Here is a 22913-nt window from a genome sequence, read left to right on the forward strand (position 1 = left end):
CCCGGGGCCAATGGGAGCAGCGTGCTGCGCGCTGGTTGGTGGGGATCTTACGGTCGGCGTGGTCGACGGGCGCCGTGTGCGCGGTGGCGCTGCCGTTGATGATGGTGTCGGCGGCGAGGTGGGAGAACTGGGTGAGGGCCCGCACCAGGGCCCCGGCATCTGGAGGGGGAGGAGGAGACCAGGATCAACACACGGGGGGGCTGCTCTGAGTTATCTGATATCAGTTCCATTAACCACACATCCATTTATTTATAATACTTTATATATATATTTTCATTCTGTATACTTCTGTATTGATTATGGATATATTTGTGTGTGCTTCTGTGCCTTCACGGAGTAGACAGGGAGGACAGGGAGATGGAGAGAGGGAACGAGGACTAACGAATCAGGCCTTTAGCTGCATCAGGTTTATTCATCGAGGACATTTATCAAATCTCTTTTTGATTAATCTAATGTTTGCTTCAGTACAAATACCAAAAATGTGCCGCTTTAGGTTTCAGAAATTGAAATGCTAGGTTTATGGATCATTATACAATGGATACTTTTTCTAGGCTGCTCGTCAAATAAAGCAAGCTAATTTAGGAAATCCCTTTGAGACTCTAGTAACCTGTGATGGCCATTGTATTTAGTTTCACCTTTAAACCACTCATGATAACTATTAACGAAGAGTGATGTATCTTGTGTTAAAGCAGAGTTGGAGGAGCTGACTCATGATAACTACTAATGAAGAGTGATGCATCCTAAAGCTGAGTGAGAGGTGTTGACTCACCTGCCATGTCCTTCACAAAGTGGGCGTGGCCCGTCTTCACATGGTCGATGGAGGCCAGCGTGGCTTCGGCCCGGCTCACCAGGTAATCTGACCACACAGGAGCAGATGGGGGGAGAGAGAGGAAAGGTTATACAGAACACTTTCTAACAGCTATTCTGTAATTGTTATCAATGGGAAACAATCGTCTTTTGTTTTGCCGAGTGCCTCGTGTTTCCCCTGGGAGCACCTGGTGTATTTAATGAATTTCCCTGGGAAATGTCAACCCAAGAACAGGAAATGGTCAACATCATCGTAAATTTGGGATTACATATTGTTGCTTTGCAATTTCTGCTTGGCTGTAACGAAAGGCTGTAGAACAGCCCCTGAGGGACGCTAGCTCTACATCAGATCTTGAGGGTAAAATGCACACATCCCGTTCTCACATGCAGGCCTTACATTGCCAGGGGACAGATGTGAACGGCAGTTGGAATCGAAATGCTGGAAAATCCTTTCTGCATATTTCCCTGAGTAAGACGTAAAGTTCCTGCCCAACCGTATGTGCATACAATGCAGAAACATTAACGCCACACAACGTAAGATGCATTGATGTACGCCGTTTCAGAACTGTGCGAGGCGATCCCTAAGTTATCAAGGAGTTGAGTTAATTCCGCAGGGCCCCTCCGGAGCCCACCTGGGGAGCTGGTGCAGCGGACGTGGAGCGGGTCGTCCAGCTTTGCCACCGCGTCCTGGATGATGTTCTCCGCCTCGCTCACCGTCCCCTGGAGCAGAGAGAACTGCTCCTCCAGGAGCTTCTTCTTCAGCTGCTCCTCGCGGCCGGCCTGCAACACAAACCACAATATTAGCCAAGGTTGGACCCTCTACCAGGCTCTGCTAAGTTAGTGTTCACCCTCCACCAGGCTGGACTAGGTTGGACCCTCCACCAGGCTAGGCTAAGTGAGCGTTGACCCTCCACCAGGCTAGACTAGGTTGGTCCCTCCACCAGGCTATGCTAAGCTAGGCTAGGTTGGACTCTCCACAAGGCTAGGCTAGCCTAAGCTAACTTGGACCCTCCACCAGGCTAGCCTAAGCTAGTTTGGACCCTCCACCAGGCTAGGCTAAGCTAGGTTGGACTCTCCATCAGGCTAGGCTAAGCCAGGTTGGACCCTCCACCAGGCCAGGATAGGCTAGGCTAGGTTGGACAATCCATAGGCCAGGTTTGGCAGGGCTCTTCACAGCGAGGCTAGCTGACTGACCTTCTCCTGCAGCATGCTCTGGAGGTTCCCCAGGTCCCTGCTGCTCTTCTCCCGCTCCACCTGCAGGGAGGACTGCTCTGCTAGCGCCGACTGCCGCAGCGACGACAGCTCCGCCTCCTTCTCGCTCACCGAGCGCATCAGACGCTCCTTCTCCGCCTGCAGGGACGTCATGGAGCTGCTCAGCTCCACGCCCGCCTGGGGAAATATCAGCTCGTCAGGAGGGCGGTGGGAACGAAGCTCGGGAACCCCCCAACCTGCTCCGTTGGTGATGGAGATGTTCCCACGGATCTAATCTAATCTGATTACGTTACTGTAACAGTATCGTGTTTATCCCGTGTATCCACTGAGCAGCGCACGATGATGGTGTCACATAGGGCTACACAGATTGGCTGAAGGAGCTTGTCTGTCAAGGCAAGAATGTGGACTCAAGGCATCAGGATGCTCTCCAGGCTGGATTTCAGCCTCACTCAATAAACCCGACAGACCGTATTCTTAACATTTGAGACGAGGTTCAAACCTTCTCGTTGCTCTGCAGAGTGGACTTGATATGCGTCATTTCAGCCATTTTGTCAGCCATCTCCCTCCTCAGCTTCTCCATCTCAAACTTCTGCTCCTCCAGCTACAACGGGGACACAAGAACACAACATCTCTAAACCCCTCAGCAATACCATTACGCAAGACAGAGTTTGACGTGAAGCCTATTGATAGGTTAAAGAGGAGCTAAAGCAGGAGGATGATGGGGGAAAGTCGACATCCACCAAAGGCCTTGGTAACCGGGGGCGACCGCGCCCACTGACCGTCATGTCCGCCTCCCGTTTGAGCCGCTCCACCTCGAGCGCCATCTGCATCTTGATGCGCTCCACCTCCTCGTGGGTCTGGTGGCTGGCGGTCAGGATCCTCTCTGTGTCGGCGCTCTGAAGGGGAAACAACCACAGGAGCCATGGTGACACAGAGACACACAGTCTGTTTACAGATCTAGCTTCCAGAGCCTTTTCGGAATCTAGATATCATCTCTTCACAGTGGCGGACTCGGGGCAGGGGCGACCGCCCCCCCTCGTGCCTCCATGGTTGAAAAAGTGCCCTCAAGAGTGGCGAATACGAGAGAAAGTGCCTTATTGGCTGCCCTTTACATGTGAAAAAAAATGAATGGGTGCCCTCTGGCGCCCCTTCATACAATAAATTATGACGATGTGCCCTCTAGAGCAAGAATGTGCCCTTTTTATTTTTTCGCCCCTGCCCTTCCAAACACTCTGAGTCCGCCACTGTCTCTTCACACTACCTTACAGCCCCTGCTGACCGGCATGGGGCAGCAGACCAGATCCTCTCCTGATCAACTCAAATGGGGTGAACAGGGTTCAACTTTGAACCACATTCATGGTTCACTCAATCTCAGAAGATGAGTGACAGCTGGGGTGCGTAGGTTTATTTGTTTTGGATAATGTTGAGAATTATTATTTATTAGAATTGCAAAGGATAGGAATACAAAAAAAAATGCAATGTTTTATGTTTAAAATGTGCAAAGAGATTTGCTTTATTATTAATGGTAATGATAATATAAAGGATATACAAATAATAGATATCTTGGCTGTGTTCCAAATGTCATACTTTTTCTTTTTACTTGTAGTACGTACTGCAGCTACCCTTACAAACTATGTACCGTTGCACACTGTAGGCTAACAATTGGGACGTACTACTGGTGATCAGTCACTGATCAGCACACCTGTAGCCAACCATCAACTTCCACAGGCTCAGTCGCATTTCCTGCTGCATAGAATTGTGTAGCAGAAGAGCCTAAAGCATGCTGGCTTGCAGACTGGGAAATGGAACCGGATGTGGTGCAACATTCTAGTATTTTTGGCATACTGCATTTCCCATACTATGCATTGCACACACTTGTGTACCAATACTTGTGTACAACATAACATTTCTGGCATGCTAAATAATATGGCAGTATAGTTATTGGAACCCAGGGCTTGTTTATATAAATTCTAGTGAATTGAAAAGGCATTTGAACACATTCTCCTTGAACCTAGAGACGTCTCCCTTCCTATCTCTAACTGATGGTGTTCAGGTAGTTTGCATTTGCACTGAAGCCACAGAGTCTGATACTAAGGTCACGGCAATCCACTGACCTGTAGATTCCTTTAGTGATCTGGCAGCCTTGCAGACGTGTCCACCTCCCCCATCATGTATTGCTTATTAACTTGGTCTCTCCCACCATAGCTGACTTCAGCCCTGGCCAATCCTAAACTCTCCACACTGTTCACTCCCACTCTGTTGTTACTGCCCTCAACGTGGAAGTTTCACTATAAGAATCAGTACACTCATTGGCTCATTGAAGACGCTTGGTAAATTGCTGCCTGTATCTCCCCATGATCATGCTTTAAAATGTAATCAAATACTTTACTGTCAAGAGTTATTCTTCAACCACCGCCCCTCATTTATTTGATTGATGACGGGTGATGTGTGAGCTAAGGACGTGATCTGATGAGACCCACATGGTAAGGTCCTGTGTAAACAGCAGCAGGGACATTGGGTTGGAGGAGACCTTTGAGAGGGTGAGAGAGCCAATGGGCCAGCGTGCCAGTGAGTGAGCGAGTTAGTCAGTGGGCCAGCGGGCTAGATAGTGAGTGAGTGAGTGAGTACCTTGCGGAGCAGATCAGCATGGTCGGCCACCAGCTCAGTGTGTTTGTCCTTCAGCTTATTGTAGCGCTGCTCAGTGGCCTGGGCTCTCTCTGCAGGGGGAAGAGAGAGATTCTTAGGCGGTCCGCTTACTTCACGCTGAAAACAAAATTTGGCTTGTTCCTTCCATTTGCAGCTCGAAGATTTTGTAACTTGTGGAAATCGCTGCAGATAACCATAATGCAAACACTGTGTCCCTCTAGTCAGACAGTGTTCGATACCTTCCTTTAACCAAGAACAGTACAGTTCTAAACTAAGGAAACGTGTTCGATACGAATGTTCTGTGACCAACAGAGACTGGCGTAACCGAGTATAAAACCCATTTCTCTGCAACAGCCTTCTTCGGTCTCACCCAACTGCAACAATATTCTATTTTTAAGTCTGCAGACTACTTCAGTATTTTAGCAGCGCCACTCCTACAAATGAAACACTGTTTCATTTGTAGGAGTGGCGCTACTAAAATTTGAAAACGCTGTTTTCTGTCAAATTTGCATTGAACTCGTGAAGGCCACTGACATGAAATTATTCAAACTTTGCCAGGGCTGGAAGGGTGAGAACTTAGGCATGTACGACTCAAACTAGTTCCTGGTCAGCGGGTTTTCCTTCCCCGTCACGGCCCTAAGAGAACAATGCTTCACCTCATGCTTAGATAACAAGCTTGTTATCATCTTACTGGAAGCATCCATAGAGAATCAAGTGGCGCTTGTAAACATACCTTATGTGCAGAATTCTTCTGATCATCTGCCTCTAAAAGATCAGAGATAAAATGTACTTTGGGGGGTTTTACCACTGATGACAAACATTTTGATAGGTGATCTGTAAGAACAATCCACTCCGAGGTCTACGGTTATCAAACCCCTCCAGCCAATCAGAAACGTGTTTTCCCACAGGCCCCGGGCTGCTACCACTGATACAGTCAAGGTAGGTTGAGCAGCACCAGAACTCTTCCAGCTACATTCATTTGGATGGAATGTTTTCAAAGCTCCTGAGAAATGACTAAACGGAAACGCAACGGAGCCAGGCCTGCGTTGGTGTCGTCCCTGCAGAGGTTAGGGCGGTGTGTGACGTTGTGTGGGGTAGTGTGGGGTTATGTGACACAGTGTCTGCGGATGAGAGGGTGGGGGGCCGGGGGGGGGGGTTCCTCACTGTCGGCCTCGCTGAAGGTGGCCTGGACGCTCTCGTGCTCGGCGTTGCGGCGCCGCGTGGCCTCCAGCTCCATACGCAGCTGCTCGTTCTCCACCAGGGAGCGCTGCTTCTGCGCCCGCTGCTCCTCCAGCTCCGCCTCCAGGCTGTTGATCTGGGACTTGAGCTGCGTGATGTAGCGCTGGGCCTGGGGCGGGTCAGGAGGGAGGGAGGGGGACATGAAGGACAAAAAGAATTTTTCCCTTCTAATTCATTATTCTGTCTGTTCTAGCGTGTTGCGGTGACTGCGACTGAATGCCTGGACTCTCCTTATGGTTAACCGGCCAGCACCTCATCATCGATTTAAAATGTTTTGCATGTATATAAATGCGTGTCAATTAACGGCACCCATTGCACCGTGGAAGGAGGGGTCCCCCACTCTGCGTTCCACCTCAAGGTTTCTTCCTTGCTGATTAAGGGAGTTGTTCTTGCCCACTTGGGGGCTTGGGTCAAGGGGGTTGTCATAAATATATTGCCTGTTAAGCCTGTAATGGCGAGTAAGGGCTATACAAATAAAATGTCATTTAACAGTGAGAATCCCTCATCTTCCTTCTGTATCATGTGCTGGAATGGAGCAAAGCTCAATACTTAATATTAACTGCAAATGATGATACAAAATACATCAACGTAACATGAAAGATGACGTCAATGACTCGGCCTTGATTTGGGGCCATGCGTTAATGAAGAGCCTGAGTAGTGTGGCGTGATGCCTTATTTCCAGGTGATTACCAACAACGGCATCAGAGAGGAATGACAAAGCCAGTCAAGCAAGGACGTCAAACACGTCTGCAAACTGATGGTGATGGTAAACACACCTTAGGAGTAGAATTCTTCAAATCCCCAAGCACTAGACGTGTAGTGGTAGATGATCCGAGATCTAAAGTACTTAGGTGGGCTGTACCATTGATCTGGAAATTGTTGTGGAATTTAGAAAGCATGCGGATATGTGATGATCCACTCTGAGGTGTACGGTTATCACACCCCTCCAGCCAATCAGAATCGTGTTTTCCCAGGGAGGGAGGCACACAGGGTTCCCCGCATCACTTCCTGTTTGAAGGCCTCCCGCTACATTCCACATGGCCCGGCCAGTATTAGCACCCGCCCCCTAAGGACCCAGAGTGCTCTGACTGAACACTCCCTCGGCCTCCCACTGCACCCCAGAGCAGAGGCCTGCTGCAGGGCGAGTGGTACTCCAGGGTTTGGTAAAGAGCGCAGGCTTCAATCTGTCGCCGGGGCGTGAAGGAGAGGGCTAAGTGGTTGCTAGGCAACCGACAATATCAGAATCTGTAGTGCAGACAGAAGCGGCCATTTACTCGTGTCCGGATCTCATTATGCAAGGTGTTGTTGAGTACCTTGTATAGAGGTTACACACACACACACACACACACACACACACACACACACACACACACCTACCTCAGCCTTCACCCTCTCCAGCTCTGCCCGCAGCATCTCCACGTCTCGCTTGAGTCCTTCAATCTGCTGGTCCCTATGGAAACCAGAAGGCCCACAGTTAGGGGCGGCACAACAGAACACAACACAACGCAACAGAACACAACAACACAACACAGTCTACTGAAGCGATTAAGGAACAACTCACCGGTCATCAAAGCGCCCGTTGGGAGCCCCGAAGGTTTGGTCAAAGATGTCCAACTGCTGAAGAAGAGAAAAGGCATTCTAATAGCTCAATGTGCTTTTCTCTCTAACGGGGGGCTTTGGTTGTGTGTGTGCACTAACAGATTCCCACCTCAGTGCTATAGGAACCAATCAGAATCCAACATTCACAACCTCATATCACACAATGCTTTAACCAATCACTGATCCCCGTTCCAGACTCATTGCCATGGCATATTCTTAAGCACAGACGTGGTGATGGTGACATGGGGCACATCTTGATCTGCAGCCTCAACCTTTCCCACTCCCTGTAGCGCTACTATAACATCAGAATTGTCTAGATATCCTTACATTCTGAATACTGTTATTAGATTTTAAGTCTCAGACGGATATAATTCAGTCCGTAAGGCGACCTCTTGTGGGCCGGTACCTGGGTCGGGGCGCTGCTGGCGGTGGGGACATCTCCGACCTCGATCAGCGGCTCTGGGTCGTCGTCCTCATCATCCTGCGGCTCGTCGGGGATCACCACCACCGGCTTCACGTGTTTGGCCAGCGAGGCGGCGTGCAGGAAGTTGGGCGGGGACTGTGATGGAGGGCGGACCGGCACGGTGTGAGGAGCAGGCTTGCGTTGTGGTCCACTTAGACTCAAACGGTGAGGACTTGGCCACATTAACATTTACATTTAGGGCGCTTTCATCCAAAGAAACTCACAATAAGTTAATTTATCAGAAGAAAGATTAAACAATATATCACTGCCAGTACAGTAAGGATGTTCATAGAAACAAGTGCCAAGCACTCCATTAGGTTAACCCATTCCCCGTATACAATAAAGATAGCTAAGATAAGTCGCTACACGATGCTAAGTAATATTTGAATAATGCTAAGTAAATAATATATAATATAAGTGCCAGGATGTAGAACGATAAGTGCGTAAGAGGGCTGTTGGAGGAGGCCATGCAAGGCTACACGGACCACAATGTGTTATATTTGGAGGAAATGAAAGACTATATTGATCTTTATAAAACAGTCATGCATCCTCATACTAATACTAATAGTTGATGATACAATTCAAACTAGATCAGTCTTCCTCTGCTTACGTCAGGCAGCTTAGGAATCTGGATCAGTCTTTTGAAGTACTGCATGTCTCTTGCTTTGTTGAAGAAATTCTTGAGACTGTTGGAGGATAAACACCACACACACACACACACACACACACACACACACACACTTTTGTTAATTCAGTTTCTTTGTTTCCAAGTAATGTTGTCACTAGGAGACAACGTCAGTATGAGGTCAACGCTGTGTCTTCTTCTGTGGTGTTTGTGTCTTAGTGTGGAGCTACACGTAAGCAGCTCTCCCTTCTCCCTGCCGCGTCCGTGACAACCGGCCCTGGGGAGGGGGGGGGACAATGGCTAAGGGAGTATTTCATCTCTTCAGGGTGTGTGCAGGGTGTGTGCGGGGTGTGTGCGGGGTGTGTGCGGGGTGGGTGCGGGAGGGGGGAGGATGGATGGATAATCAGAGTAACAGGAGCAGCGTTTCACTTGTGACTCTGGCAGTGGACCGGGTCCCCTCAGGCGGGGGGGCGTACCTGTGGAACTGGTCGTGGAAGCGATCCCTGTGGCCCTGTAGCGTGTCCGCTGGGAGACCTGGGAACACAGGTCACATGGGACAACACTCAATTATTGTCTCTCATTTGAAGTGCGGTGGGACAGTATGATGCCTTCTGAAGAGGATTTAACAAGATTAAACTATAGAGGCAATCCCTCTAAAGTTTTACTTTGATGCATTGTGGTTGTAAATCTTTACATTACAGTACTTTTCTATACAAAGTGACAACGAGTAAGTAAGTAAGCATGTTATTGTCTCTCTCACGAGAGAAATTTACTTTGGGCACACCGAGACCATCGGCGATGAATGCAGAAAGATTTTACATAGACATCCATAAAAACATGAAACATGAAACACATTGCATTACCCAAACACATGGCCTCACCCCCACCTTGAAACCCATCATACCCATCATAGCAAGTTATTGCACTATTGCCCCACCAGTTATTGCCCTGTTCCAAGCTCCCTCCATTAAGTAGCTTAATTGATAGCGGTACTAGGGAGAACTTGAATCTATTTAGCCTACAAAATGTGAGCCGGTATCTTTTTCCCAGAGGCAACAGTTCATACTCCAAGTTTAGGACGTGGTTTGGGTCTGTGGCTATCTTAGAACCTTGCTTCCTAACTGTGCCCTCAAAAATCTCCTTTAAGGAGGATGGGGGCTGGGTACCCATTATTTTCCCTGCCCTCTTAACAAGGTTCTGGAGTTGTGCTTTGGCTGTTACGCTCAGGTTACCGAACCATGTTGTGATGCCATAGCGTATTATGGACTCAATGATAGCTCTGTAAAACAACATCAGAATGTACTTATCCTCACCATGGACCCTTAGTCTACGCAAAAAATACAAGCAGGAAAGAAAGCTTTGAAAGACCTGTTTGGTAGTTAAAACGGTTAGTGGATGGGAGTGCATCTCAGACGGCACGTGTCCACAGGAGACGACTCAGCCAAACACAAACAGTCTACACAGACGCTCCACTCGCTGTCAAGCTTTCATTAAAGCTGTTACCTGTCCTCCAAATGCCTCGTGGCACATAGGGCCTTTTCATTAAAGCTACCGTTAGCAATTTCATTCAGAAGCACTTTCTGCAATATTTGTTGAAGATGTTTTTAAGTCACGACATCAATTAATAAATCACATGCCGGGACAGAAGAAAAATAATCTCCTATCCGTGTCTGGGGCAGGAATGTGATAAACCCGTCTAATAATTGAATAAAAGGATTGGCACCAATAAAATCTATTTGCAAGTAGGAGCGGAGGACCAACCAGCCAGGTCTAGCCTCTCTATTCTCAGAGCTACCAACGCCATGGACTCAGGTTACAGCCTCCAATGGGCTCTGAGGCCTGATGACAGCACCTCACCCCCTCACCCCTCAAATGGAAAGAAAACACCCGGTCACAGACATGAAGGCAGCGACTCACAGGAGTGCAGCTTGAACAGCAGCTTGACGGTGAAGTGGTAGAGGTGGCTGCAGTCCTGAATCACCTGGATGAGCGGAGACAGGCGGCACTGGCCCGCTGTCAGCGTGGAGATGGCGATGGACGTGTTGAGCTGCCGCAGCACTACAGGAACGCATAAAACACAACAGAGCCTGTGAGTCACGAAACCCAACTGTCTGACCCACGCCGCAGGCTAGAGTCTGACCCATGAGCACACCACGGGCAGGATAATCAACCAGAACAATACAGAAAAAAAACGTAGTTGCATGAATCATTCAGGTCGAGATTTTCGGAGACATTCAGAATTCAAAATTAGTCATAAACTGTGTTGTGTCCTTTAACTGGTCGGGTTAAACTGGTGTAGCTTATTGAATATGTTTAAATACGTATGGCAGCATTTTCAATTTTTTTAATATATCAGTTATAGGATGTGGTTTTATTGATCACATAATTGAAACCATTATCAATCAGCATGGACTACAGACAAGCCCAGATTTGTTCAAGTGTTAAACTAGTTGAAAAGATACACATTGAGACTTTATTAAAAGACAATCTATATCACATGAATGTCTCAATTGCGATTGAATTTTAAACTTTGGGGTCAGCAATGAGAGTAAGCAGTAAGGAAGGCTGCCCATATCCACATCAAAACAAAGGGCCATAAATGACCTATGGTGATGCAGTACAGACAATAAGTTACTGTGCCACAAGAATGATTCAACTTAATGTGTGAAAGTTTAAAAAAAAAGATCCATCGCCTACTCCCCCTCCAATAGGAGGCAGGGGGTTTTACGGAGGACTTTTTTTTATCTCAGACGTTAAGACCACATCCTCCAAGCCAGAGGTCAACCCACACCACAAAAGATAAACCCTAGGATATCCACTTCATTACTTGAATTATTTCCTTGTGGTAAAAAAGGAAGTGTGGACAAAACATTGACCTTCCTGGTGGATAAATAACCGTTGGCAAGCGAGTACACATGGCATGCCTGAGCTGGTTTAGTCGCTACTTTCGCTTGTCGTCTCAAACGAGGAGCACCTCGTTTGCAATTCTCAACGACGGGCAGTTCAGTTGCTAATTAGCATGCCCCGCTACAGTGCAAAGTAAGGGAGGAACGAGTCTGGGTCATCAGGGGCCTCCAACCCAACCTTTCCCGTCCCCATTCTAACATCAATAGACTGAAGGCTGTTTTCCCAGGATTCAGCAGCAAGGCGCCTGACGCTCCGAATGAGAGCACCGCCCGGGCCCTGGCCTGAGCCCCGGGGCCTCAGGTTACCGGGGAGGTGGAGGGCTGGGTAAGGCGGTAAGGGAGTCTCCATTCACCTGTCTCAGCCACCCTCAGCTCCGTGTCCATGTAATCGAACACCTCCACGGTGAGCTGGAAGCTGCAGGGAGGAGAAGGTGATACCCTTGTTAGCGACGGTCCCACAGCGCTGCGGGGAAGGGACAACGGCTGCCGTGTTCCTAGGGCCTGAGGGGCAGCGGAGGCACGGCGCTCCACCTGCATTCAGCTCGCCGTTTAGCTTCACTCTCAGGGCGTGGAGTCAGAGTCATGGATTAGGTGAGTTGGAATGATAGCAATTGGATTAAACCCAAAAATGAGTAATGTTTGAAAGAATTAATCAGGGGAATCTCGGTAGTCTCTTCTTTTCATTGTTTTAAAAGGGATCGACAAACTATCATAAGGGCCAGGTAAGTATAGAAAGTAAAAGAAACATTTCCCATTTGAATCATCTACTTCAATTTAAGGATTTATTCCATTCACATTCCAATTATGTCACACAATGCTGGCAACATTGGTATTCACAGAAAAGAACACAAAAATGCATTGATTGATGATATAATGACTGACAGGGAGGAAGAGGGTTGATCAGGGAGCAGAGAAGGATGGAGGAGGAAGAGAGACTCACACATTATTGATGTCTGTCCCTGCAGCTCGCTCTAGGACCTCATCTGTGACTTCCAGGTTGGCTCGGATTTCGGGATGCTGTGTCAAAATACATTTCAGACATTCAAGACAACTTAGAGGAAGAAACCATCTCAGTCTAATTTAAAAACGATTTTTTTCAGGTATCATTTCAGAGCTGACTTGTCCAACTTGACATCAGTAACAACATCAAACATGGCGACCCTCGTCGTTAATTGGAATGAAATTATAAAAAGGGGTTGACGTTTTAACACGTTATTTGATGCGGATTAAAGCCATACGTGCTTGTATAATTTATATTCTGCTCTGATTATAGCAATATGCAGATGATTGAACAGCTATTTTTCTCCTCTATTCTTCAAAGTTTCCAAAAGTATTACTTGCTGCTCGATTATATTTGGTATTCAGCAATGAGTCACAATACAATGGGCTTCATCCAGCCTTTCCCCTACCCCCCCCCCCCCCCCGTCCCCTGATTTCTTCCCTGACCAGATTATTATCATGCCAGGAATCCTCAGAGATGGCTCCTCACTCCCCATCACAGTGTGCGTACTTTAACGACCCCTATCCCAATACTTAAACATAAGGAGGAAATAATGCTTGAACTAAACCATTGAGGACGCATCATGAGCACCACCAGAAACTAATCTCAGCTTTAAAACATACCCATCCAGCCACGACGGAGAGCTTGTTCTTACCTTCACGTGGAACTCCATCTTTGTACACAGCATCTTGGAATACAGAGCCACCAGCTGTCCGTATTTGTCGTGGAGGTTGCCCTGGAAACCAATAGAGTGAGCAAACAGGCGTTAGCTTCAGCTTTAACATAAAGGAACCTCACTCCACCTTTAATCAGGGATGCTGTTCAGCAATACGGTTTAAACTCACCCATAGCTGCCCAATCTCAATCAGACTGCTGTGGTGCCTCATACAGTCCTGTAGACTCTGCAAAGGTTCAACACAAATATCCTATTAAATTTAATACAAAAAGATGAACACAACTATTTGATGCCTCAAAATGTCCAATAGAAACAAATATTGTGATAGCATGGTACAGCTATGAGCACCACAGTAATGCAATCAGGCAAGAACCCTTTAAGTGGAGACACTAAAAGGGGTGATGCTAGGTAGCTAAGGGGAAAGACTAGGGAAAGCTAAGGAGAGACGCTAGGGCTAGTTAAAGGAAGCTGCTCGGTAACTAAGGGGAGACACTTGGGCTAGCTAAGGGGAGACACTAGGGCCAGCTAAGGGGAGATGCTAGGGCTAGCTAAAGGAAGATGCTATGTAGCTAAGGGGAGACACTAGGGCCAGCTAAGGGGAGACACTAGGGCCAGCTAAGGGGAGACACTAGGCCAGCTAAGGGGAGACACTAGGCCAGCTAAGGGGAGACACTAGGGCCAGCTAAGGGGAGACACTAGGGCAAGCTAAGGGGAGACACTAGGGCTAGCTAAAGGGAGACACTAGGGCTAGCTAAGGGGAGACACTAGGGCTAGCTAAGGGGAGACACTAGGGCTAGCTAACGGGAGACACTAGGGCTAGCTAAGGGGAGACACTAGGGCTAGCTAAGGGGAGACACTAGAGGTAGCTAAGGAGTTATCTTAGGGGAGATGCTGGGGTAGGTTAAGGGAAGCTAGATGCTACATGCAGTCAGAGGGGTTGGGTGCTCTTACGTTTTGGTGTCCGTCTCGTAGTACTTTGTGCAGCACGTGGCAGAACTTCCAGCTGAGGATGGAGCTGCTGGCCAGTGGGAGGCCCAGGGCGTAGGACCAGAAGGTGTAGGCTCCCTTCTCCCTGTGGGTCCCCAGAATAATGCCTGGCCCAAGGGTTAAGGACGCATAATGATGTGGGCAGCATATGCAGGTCGACTACTGTTTGTGCCCAGGCCTTTGTGTTTGAATGACAAATGAATACCAAGATATTCCCTTGATGTGCAAACACCACATTGCTGCACACAACACATCAACCATCGCCTCCAAGTTGAAACAAGAGCAACACTGAGGAGACTGGGAAGCATTGAAGCAGTGAGGCAGTGGCCTCCCACAGAAAGGATACGACGAGCATGTTTCTCCTTGACTGGCGCCTCGGTGGAGTTGATGGCCTTGCTGATGCTGCTGAGCTGGAGAACAGTGGACACAGAAAGGAAACAGGTTCACTAAACAACCTAGGAAGGAGGATTCCTGGTCCAAACTCTCCCTGTGGAATACTCCAGCCACTGAGTGTTAACTCAGCATATTGTGAACCGTTCTCTTGGGAGCCCAGTGTTTGTGCAGGCTGTGTTCGTGACGTGAACGTGGACCTCCCTTTGTTTAGTGCGTCTGTGTGCGGTCGGTTAGTGTGCTTTGGGTCACGTGGTTCAGTCTTATCAGCTTCAGCCAACAGAACAACAACGTGCCCAAGAGCCTGGTGCTGACTGGGGGAGTCAATGAGTCAGCAATACACTGAGACAGACCAGGTGGTAATGAGGCTAGCCTGGCTTCTAATTACAGCTACATGACTTTGTAAATATAAGTGTATGAGTCATCATACAGCATGACGCCATCTATGAATGATGTTGTCTTTGGCGTCCTCCCTGCCAGAGGAGACGAGTCGTGGGCAGCACACTCCAGTCATATTTGAGCCCATTTTACCCCAAACAGGTCCAGCTGAACGTCATCATACAGGTATATCTTCTAGCAGCATCCTTATGTTTCCAAAATAGCACATCGAACAATGAGCTGGCTGTTTCATTCTGTTCCAACAACATCCATCAATGAGCTGGCTGTTTCTTTCTGCTCTAACAACATCCACCAATGAGCTGGCTGTTTCCTTCTGCTCTAACAACATCCACCAATTAGCTGGGCATTTCATTCTAGTGTAGTATAACAACCCCCGAGTTGAATCAAACAATTTATGCATGTTTTGTCTTTATCTCCTCTGGCCGCACTGTTGGCTCCTCTTGAGCTTCATGCTGGAGTCAGTCACATCAGCACCAGTCGAGAAGAACATGTTAGCTCTTATGTAAAACGTTAACTCTTCAAGGGTTGAGGGTCACAGGAAAGCGCCAGACACTTGCAAACAAATAAATCCTCCACTCCGGTAACGTACGCTTTACTGGTGTTTCATAATAATCTATTGTCATGACAACCAGAGGAATGGAAGCCTGGGCTAGAGAATAATACTGAACTGCATCATGGGTAATTCCCTGATGTCCGGGTTCCTGCGACAGGAGGAGTGTATACCCGGCATGGTCCAATATGTAAATGTATGCAAACACAGCGAGTGCCCATGAGCAAAGGGTTGGGGGGACAGTTCACACTGCATGTTCCCAGTCCCTCACTCAGGTCCTCACAAAGGGCCTCTCATGGGTCCACACACACACACACACACACACACACACACACACACACACACACACACACACACACACACACACACACACACACACACACACAGCCTTACACTCTCACGCCCTCACTGTGGGGATGCTGCTCCGTGCCAAGCGATAAATAACTAAGTTCTAAAACTATGGTTCTAAACCATGTGATGTCAACGTGGGCTGCAGGGCAACCGTCTGCAAAGCTTTATTAACACGACACAAGCAGGAAGTAAATAAAACGGTTTAACGTTGAAACTCAGGCCACCATGTCTTGTCTGGGCATGCGATGCATTCACAAAGCGAAAGCGAAACATTGAGCCATGAATTATCAAATAAAGTGTTTAATGCAGCGTTCATAGGGAAAAATGCTCATCACTCAAGAGAACGATATCTCCAACCTAGTCTCCCTTTATCAGTCACATTGAACATCTCTTTCCCTGTAACATTACCCTCTTTGAGCAAAGAAGCTGTCTGTCATCATCATTAACACAGACCTACAAATCCATTTCACATCCTTCTCACATGCACACGTCACTGGGGAGTTGCCACAGTCAATAAAGTTGGCAAACCTCTTTCGCCACCGCCATCTAAACATACAAGGGCACTAAACAAAGCACAGAGGGACGACTGTGGCTGAAAAGAACACACACACACACACACACACACACACACAAGGATGGCTGTGGGGGAGACTTCACACTCAGAGCGGTTGTGGAGAAAGGCCAGCGAGGGGAAGCAAGGGGAGGGATCGGAGGTTCCTCTGAGACTCTTTCCTTCTGACATTCACTGCCAGTGTCTCTGTCTTGATCGTCCAAGCCCAGTGGTCTGGTTGTCTGGCCCAGCGGCTTGATGGTCTAGCCTAGGGTCTGACAAACAGGGCTGTTGGGGGAGGAGGGCTGACTGCTTGGGTTAGCTGCGGGGGGCTTGGCTCTGGTAAACAGGGGCTGGCAGAGAGTGCTCAGCAGATGGTTGGTGAACAGTGAGGCTGAGGGTACTGCGGGCATTTACACTCATAGCAGCGAGGGGAAGGGACCAACAAGGAGGACAGGGGAGCATTACATAAAGAGGCCCACGGAGAGGAGCAACACTGTGTGACCATCCGACACACACACACACACCCACACCCACACACACCTCAATGAAAGTCAAATGAATTACGGAAGCTAGTCCACAAACAAAGTCATAGATTAGCCTGCACCAAGAGCACGTGCTGGTTTGACGCCCTTGCTCAAGGGCAGTTAAACTAGTAACCATGAGCCTCCTTGTCAAACCTCACTTACAAAGTAAGCCTACATCATTATCTCAAGTATACATCACACATTTAAATGCTTTTTTGTACCATGCAATAGAAACTTAAACGCTACTTGACTAATTTAGACTCCAACACCATCAAACATAAAAACTTCTTGCCAGCTGTACAATATGTGGAAAAAAACACAACAAGTTTGGATCTGATGAAGTAATGTTAATCTATAAAATCTTTCAGGACACTGTATGATCGTTTCTAATTCCTCAGTAAGAGTAGGAGAGCTCGCCTGTTGTGGCAATATGTAAATGTCCGCCTCTCTGGGGAGATTAGCGAGGGGCATGCAGAGTCCTGGACATGTTAGCCTGGTCGAAATCCCCTGATGGGGTGGGGGGGCGGGGAGGGGCTGCTTTAATCCTCCTGGACCTAGACACAATCTGCAGCTCGCTATTACTGTCCACAACCACAACACCGCTGTCCACAAAGCTGTCCATCACACACACACACACACACACACACACACACACACACACACACACACCCGCCCTGAGGGGTCGTGTCCCTGCTCACCTTGTCCTCTTTGTTTTTCCTCAGCGTCTCCATGTGCTTGGACATGTCACCTCATCAGACACACCTGGGCTGCCGCTAAGCAAGTATCAGAGGAGCTGCTGCTCTTAAACTGGACACTTGGGTCGCAACAACTACTTGTATTGCGGGCTCTTATCAGCGTAATCAAACATAGCTGCTCACAGCGACAAGGTCAGAGATATCAACATGAGTGACCCCAGCAGAAGAAGCTAATGCTAGTTTTAGAGAGCAATGCTAGACAGATTCAGGACTCGCATGCAAAGCCCGCTTAAACAAGTTTAAACGTGTGACTTTTTTTATAATCAGCATGTTTGTTTTTGCCTTTCAACAATACATTGAATTATTATTGATAACTTGGGTGTGTCAGCAAGTCGGTTGAATATCAATCACAGGTTATTATCAAATGTGTGAATGATGGCTAAAATGTGTCAAACTAACAAATATTGTGTGTAAAGTCAGGTTGGGCACAACCTGGTTGCTGAGCAGATGAGTACACATTGTCAGCATCTTAATCGGCCCGCCTGCGCTCTGTTGGTTTATTCTTTTCACTCATTTAGAAACCCGGAAGCTTTCCCCTTTGCCACCTAAAACTGCTGCTATGGACAAACGTTGTCAAACGCTGTCATGGAATATGAATCTTGTGAGATTAGCGTTCAACACATGGAGGATGGAGAATATACCAGGTAATAAAACACAGGGATCCTTTCTTTCACTAATAAACACTGATAATCAACTAAATAAGGGATATTCTATGCGTAAAAATAATTGTTTAATTGTCAGGCCGTCCAAAACTCATAAACCATTAGTGCTTGGCTTGATGAGTCAAATAAATTAAGAAAAGTTTGATTCACTAAACAAAGGGTCTCCTGGATTTGTAAACCCCCCCCCCCCCCCCCCCCCCAAGCCAAGGGGCCCGCTTGACATTGACGTCCTGCAGGGTGTAACACGGTGAGGTGATGGTGAGGCTGGAGTGGGGGAGAGATGCAGAGGGCTATAGATAGAGGAAGAGGAATAGATAGAGAAAGAGATATGTCCTTCAGCGCACCGTGTGCATCAGCAATATTTAGCTTGGGTCAATGACAAGGATATCTTCCGTCTAATGGAACAATAAATGTCCCTCTTGCGGAGCGCAGCTTGCATCGTCGCTATCATAGTGACAACAATCCATGACTCAGCATTTTATCAACTGTATCAGAAAGTTCCTTCTTGGATCACACAGAAGGTGCACTCATGAAAATGTTGTCAAACTAATCCATCCCTTCCCTTTAAAGTTCTCTCTGTTCAATGTTGTTCTTTCTGTCTATATCTATTGATGAATGGAACAAGCACTGCCAGGGAACTAGTAGAGTAGCCCTATAAAAGCCCTAATTTAATAACAACAGGCGTCGAACAGGAATGTATTTGAATAAAGGGCTAGCATCAAGACCACTGAGCTCACCTCTACCACAACACTCGGTCCTTAAGGAATAGTGCAGCACCGCGATCAAACCCGGTAGCCAAGCAAACACAACTCCTGTGAAAGCCGTCCCTGATTGGCTGACATGAGTCAGTGCCAGGTGATGTTTACACACACACACACACACACACACACACACACACACACACACACACACACACACACACACACACACACACACACACACACACACACACACACACACACACACACACACACACACACACACGTGTTTCGGAAGAGAAACTTCCCAGCGCCTGATTGGACTAAATCAAAAAATCAACAGTCTATATTCTGGTTGAATCTGTTCACCCTAGACCCATGTTTATGCACATATTTCAGTAACTAGGCCCAGTGTCGATCCAACACGGACTCAACACATTTGGTTTCTTCTTCCATTCAATCATTGTCTACTAAGTACTTCATAATGATCAGATGAAGCCTCATGAACCCCTTCGATAAGACTGCTGCTCGGTCGTACCAAAACAGGACTGGCCAACGCGCCCAGGGCCACAGATCTCCTTTTGTTAAAGAATGGGACACACCCAATTTCTATAGTGCCCGTGAAGCACACAGGCCTTCTGTTGGAGTCCTGCAGTCTTCTCTCACCGGTCACCCTGACTCTGCAGAGCTCGAGAGAAGAAAAAATGGCTGCAAGAGAGCAAATGTGGTTGAACAGGAAGGACAAGATCAGCCTGAACCTGACGGGCAGACTAAGGCAGAGTCACAACACCAGAATGTTGCTATCAACTAGCATGTGGTTCCTGCTTCAGAGTCACAATGGAGTTCAGGTAAACTCCGTCCATGTACATATTTGGTAAGGAGTTTAAGAGTAAAGAGTAGAGTTGGTCTGCAGGCTGTCAGTCAGAGTTTGTTGTTGTGGTATCTTCAATGCCATTAATCAATTTATAGTCCGATAGAAAGCATACAGTACAATTAACTGTAAAGTTCATCAACACATCAATCAAACCCAAAATAGGTACTCTAGAATGAATCTGTCAGTTTGAAAATTAGATCAGTGTGGTTATGCTCGTGTAGTTAGTGAATGTCCTGTGACAACAATTCAACACTATCAGCAGTAAGAGGAGTCCAGTGTGATGACAGGTCAGTGGGAGGAGGAGGAGGTCGGCTGGAGGGTGAGGAGGAGTATGATGCAGACCCCAGTTAGCTTGCCGTCTCACAGATTTCACAAACTGATATTCATTGAATTACATCATTCATCGTAGATTGCATAATTTCAAATCTAATATTTCCGTTTCTGCTTTAGCTAGCCTTAACGTTGGATAAAGAGCGTTCATAACCCGGGTTATGTGGCCTGTGTGCCGGGTACAAGGTGACGGTAACGTGGAGGACTGCAGGACCACCAGCACTCGTTATGTACAAGCGAAGATAAATAAATAAAACATGATTCTCCAAAATCCAAACGTGTACCGCCATTCCGTCACCCCGGGTCCGACTCTTTTATCTTCCACCAGCGTGTGAACGGTGACTTTACCTGCTGCTTGTCAAAATGCTCCCTCTCGGCGCCCAGGTTGGTCTCGACCCTGCGGCTCTTCACCCGGGTGGGCACCTGCCTGATGCTGTTCATTCTCCGCTGGTGGGCTGTGATCTACAACCGGAACCGATGAGGAGATTCGGATGAGTCGGGTTTTATTGTGCCAGTGAAAGCGAGCGATCGTAGGCGCCTCCGTTCTGGACTAGCATTTCAAGGCTCGCTGTTCCTGATGATGGATGCAGCGCAGCGGGGAGGAGAAAGAGAGGAGCGGCGTCACGTGATGGCCCGCCCCCTGGCTCCTCATTAACGCCTCCTCCTCATTAACGCCTCCTCCCCTAATGGCTCCTGACGCCTCCTGCATCGCTGTACCATTATGTATAAGCAATAGGACTTTTCATTATAGGCTTGCATTTACATTACCAGAGATTCGACTAGTTTGAATTCCTTGGACCTCGTGGCAGATCTTTCGGTTATTAGTATTACTAGCACAATAATAAAAAAGTTTTGTAAATATGATATAATATTTTTCGTGATTAATAGACAGATAACATGACTTTACAGGTTTGAGGAGGTGCCACTGCTGGTTATATGGTGAACTATGAAACCAGGATGTACAGATCCTATTATCTCTACTGCAGAGATTGAGGCTGCATACAAAACAACACTAAATGAATGTTTGATTTGCCTGTACTGGAAATAGTCAACTGTATTATTTCTGTACATTTATTTATATAGCACATTTTTTACAGTGTTACAAAGTGCTTAACAGTGGGAGGTAAAGAAACACTCAAATATAATCTTACATTGGAAGGGGGTAAATTGTACATTAATATATAAAGCAACTGTAAAAATCCTGACCAAATGTGAGGATTAAAAGATAAACTGTTAAAATCAGGCATACAAAGTAAAACGCAAATACAGAAAATGTTTGATGCGGACAGCCAAATTATAGATAAAATGTCTGTCTTCTGACTTGAAGCCTTTTAAACTTTCTTAAAACACAAACCAGCTGTGCTTCTGAGTGGTGGAGGGAGAAGGTTCAAGAGTCTTCTGTCCGGACCTGATCTGGACCTGGTCTTTCTCTTTCTCCTGATTTCTCAGTACTGCAGCCTAGCGAAGCCATGGCAGTTTAAAGTCCCCTAACATGTTGCCCTTCATCAACCTGCTGCATAACGGACAGAGAGCTGGACAGGTGGGTAGAGTCATGGACATCCCTTCTGAATAGAGCACATGTCAATATTTTGCTGACTTTTTTAGGGGGATTGTTGCAATAAGATCAACATGAGCATTATAATGTACGCTAATTAAAGTAGTTGTGGACTGGGCTGGGGATTCCAACCTGACCCCTTCCCTGACCCCCCGGTCCGTTTGACCCAGAATACCGCCACGTCCTAATTACCATGACGATGACCCTTGCTGTTAATCAATACAGTATGCTCTTAGGTCTTTAAGGGAAAGGAAAGAGACCAAATGTTGTCCTGATATATAATATAAACAGTAATGTTCCATGCTCCCCTGCTGTGACCCTCAGTCTGAACATCACTGATCTGCAGCCTCCCATTACGCATTACGGAATACAGTCAGTCAGTGATGTACAAATGTGCTACTCTACGGGCTCTACAAGGTATGAAAAATACTTTTACATCAATGCTGTGACATTGTATGGATATAAAGAATTCAACAATACAGCTGTTTTTTCACACTTAGGCAATGCGTTTGGTTTTAATTTACAAGCAGTTTCGGTAATCTGACATATTAGTAATCTATTCTTTAACTGTGTGATGAACACATTCTTTAGGGTTGTTCCTGTTCACACTGACAGCTCCCAGGTATTCAGGGAAGAAAACACAGCGCAACAACCGATGTCTCAGACTGGCTGACAGGTCAGACTGGCTAGCTCACATTTTTTGGCACGACCTTTAAACCTCCAGCCACACATTAGCAAGATTCAATTGTGTCTGTGACTTTGATAATGTTTCTGTCAATTGACAGACATATAACAAACAGCCATTTTAGAACTTTAAACTTGAGTATGGAAATGTATAGATTTTCTGGGAAGTTTTGAATCTTACTTAGGTCTACCCTACTCTTAACTTACAATTTCAAGTGAAAACTCTCTCTCTCTCTCTCTCTCTCTCTCTCTCTCTCTCTCTCTCTCTCTCTCTCTCTCTCAGCAGAGTTGAACATATCTTAACAGAAACATTAGTCAACGTTATCTTTCCATCATACTGGAATCCGTTGTGTCTTCAAGAGCATGGAAGCACAGCTTCATGAGGTCTGAGCAATTCAAGCAAGTGACCCAAGCGCCTGCTCAGGTCC

The 22913-nt window shown here is 47.1% G+C and overlaps 1 protein-coding gene across 2 annotated transcripts in view; it reads right to left on the reverse strand.

Annotated features, from left to right (window-relative positions):
- The window catches only part of hip1rb (huntingtin interacting protein 1 related b), a 28773-nt gene extending 7958 nt beyond the window's left edge, over positions 1-20815 (reverse strand). Inside the window, exons 1-21 of one of the 2 annotated variants that reach the window (XM_079746938.1) lie at positions 20595-20815; positions 14507-14570; positions 14125-14267; positions 13343-13399; positions 13153-13233; positions 12438-12514; positions 11851-11912; positions 10509-10649; positions 9068-9125; positions 8577-8652; positions 7910-8062; positions 7466-7518; positions 7282-7354; positions 5830-6013; positions 4648-4736; positions 2799-2915; positions 2519-2620; positions 2002-2196; positions 1440-1587; positions 770-856; positions 52-159 (exon numbers count right to left, since the gene is read on the reverse strand). In XM_079746938.1, coding sequence (XP_079603064.1) covers positions 52-159; positions 770-856; positions 1440-1587; positions 2002-2196; positions 2519-2620; positions 2799-2915; positions 4648-4736; positions 5830-6013; positions 7282-7354; positions 7466-7518; positions 7910-8062; positions 8577-8652; positions 9068-9125; positions 10509-10649; positions 11851-11912; positions 12438-12514; positions 13153-13233; positions 13343-13399; positions 14125-14267; positions 14507-14570; positions 20595-20687 — 2161 coding nt within the window. In that variant the 5' untranslated portion in view covers positions 20688-20815. Of the gene's footprint in view, positions 1-51; positions 160-769; positions 857-1439; positions 1588-2001; positions 2197-2518; positions 2621-2798; positions 2916-4647; positions 4737-5829; positions 6014-7281; positions 7355-7465; positions 7522-7909; positions 8063-8576; positions 8653-9067; positions 9126-10508; positions 10650-11850; positions 11913-12437; positions 12515-13152; positions 13234-13342; positions 13400-14124; positions 14268-14506; positions 14571-20594 lie in introns of both variants that reach the window. The other variant, XM_079746937.1, reaches the window with a different exon arrangement.
- Between the last annotated feature and the right edge of the window lie 2098 nt (positions 20816-22913).

Source organism: Pollachius pollachius (genome assembly GCF_949987615.1).
Source record: "Pollachius pollachius genome assembly, chromosome: 1".
In the NCBI taxonomy this organism is placed as follows: Eukaryota; Metazoa; Chordata; class Actinopteri; order Gadiformes; family Gadidae; genus Pollachius; species Pollachius pollachius.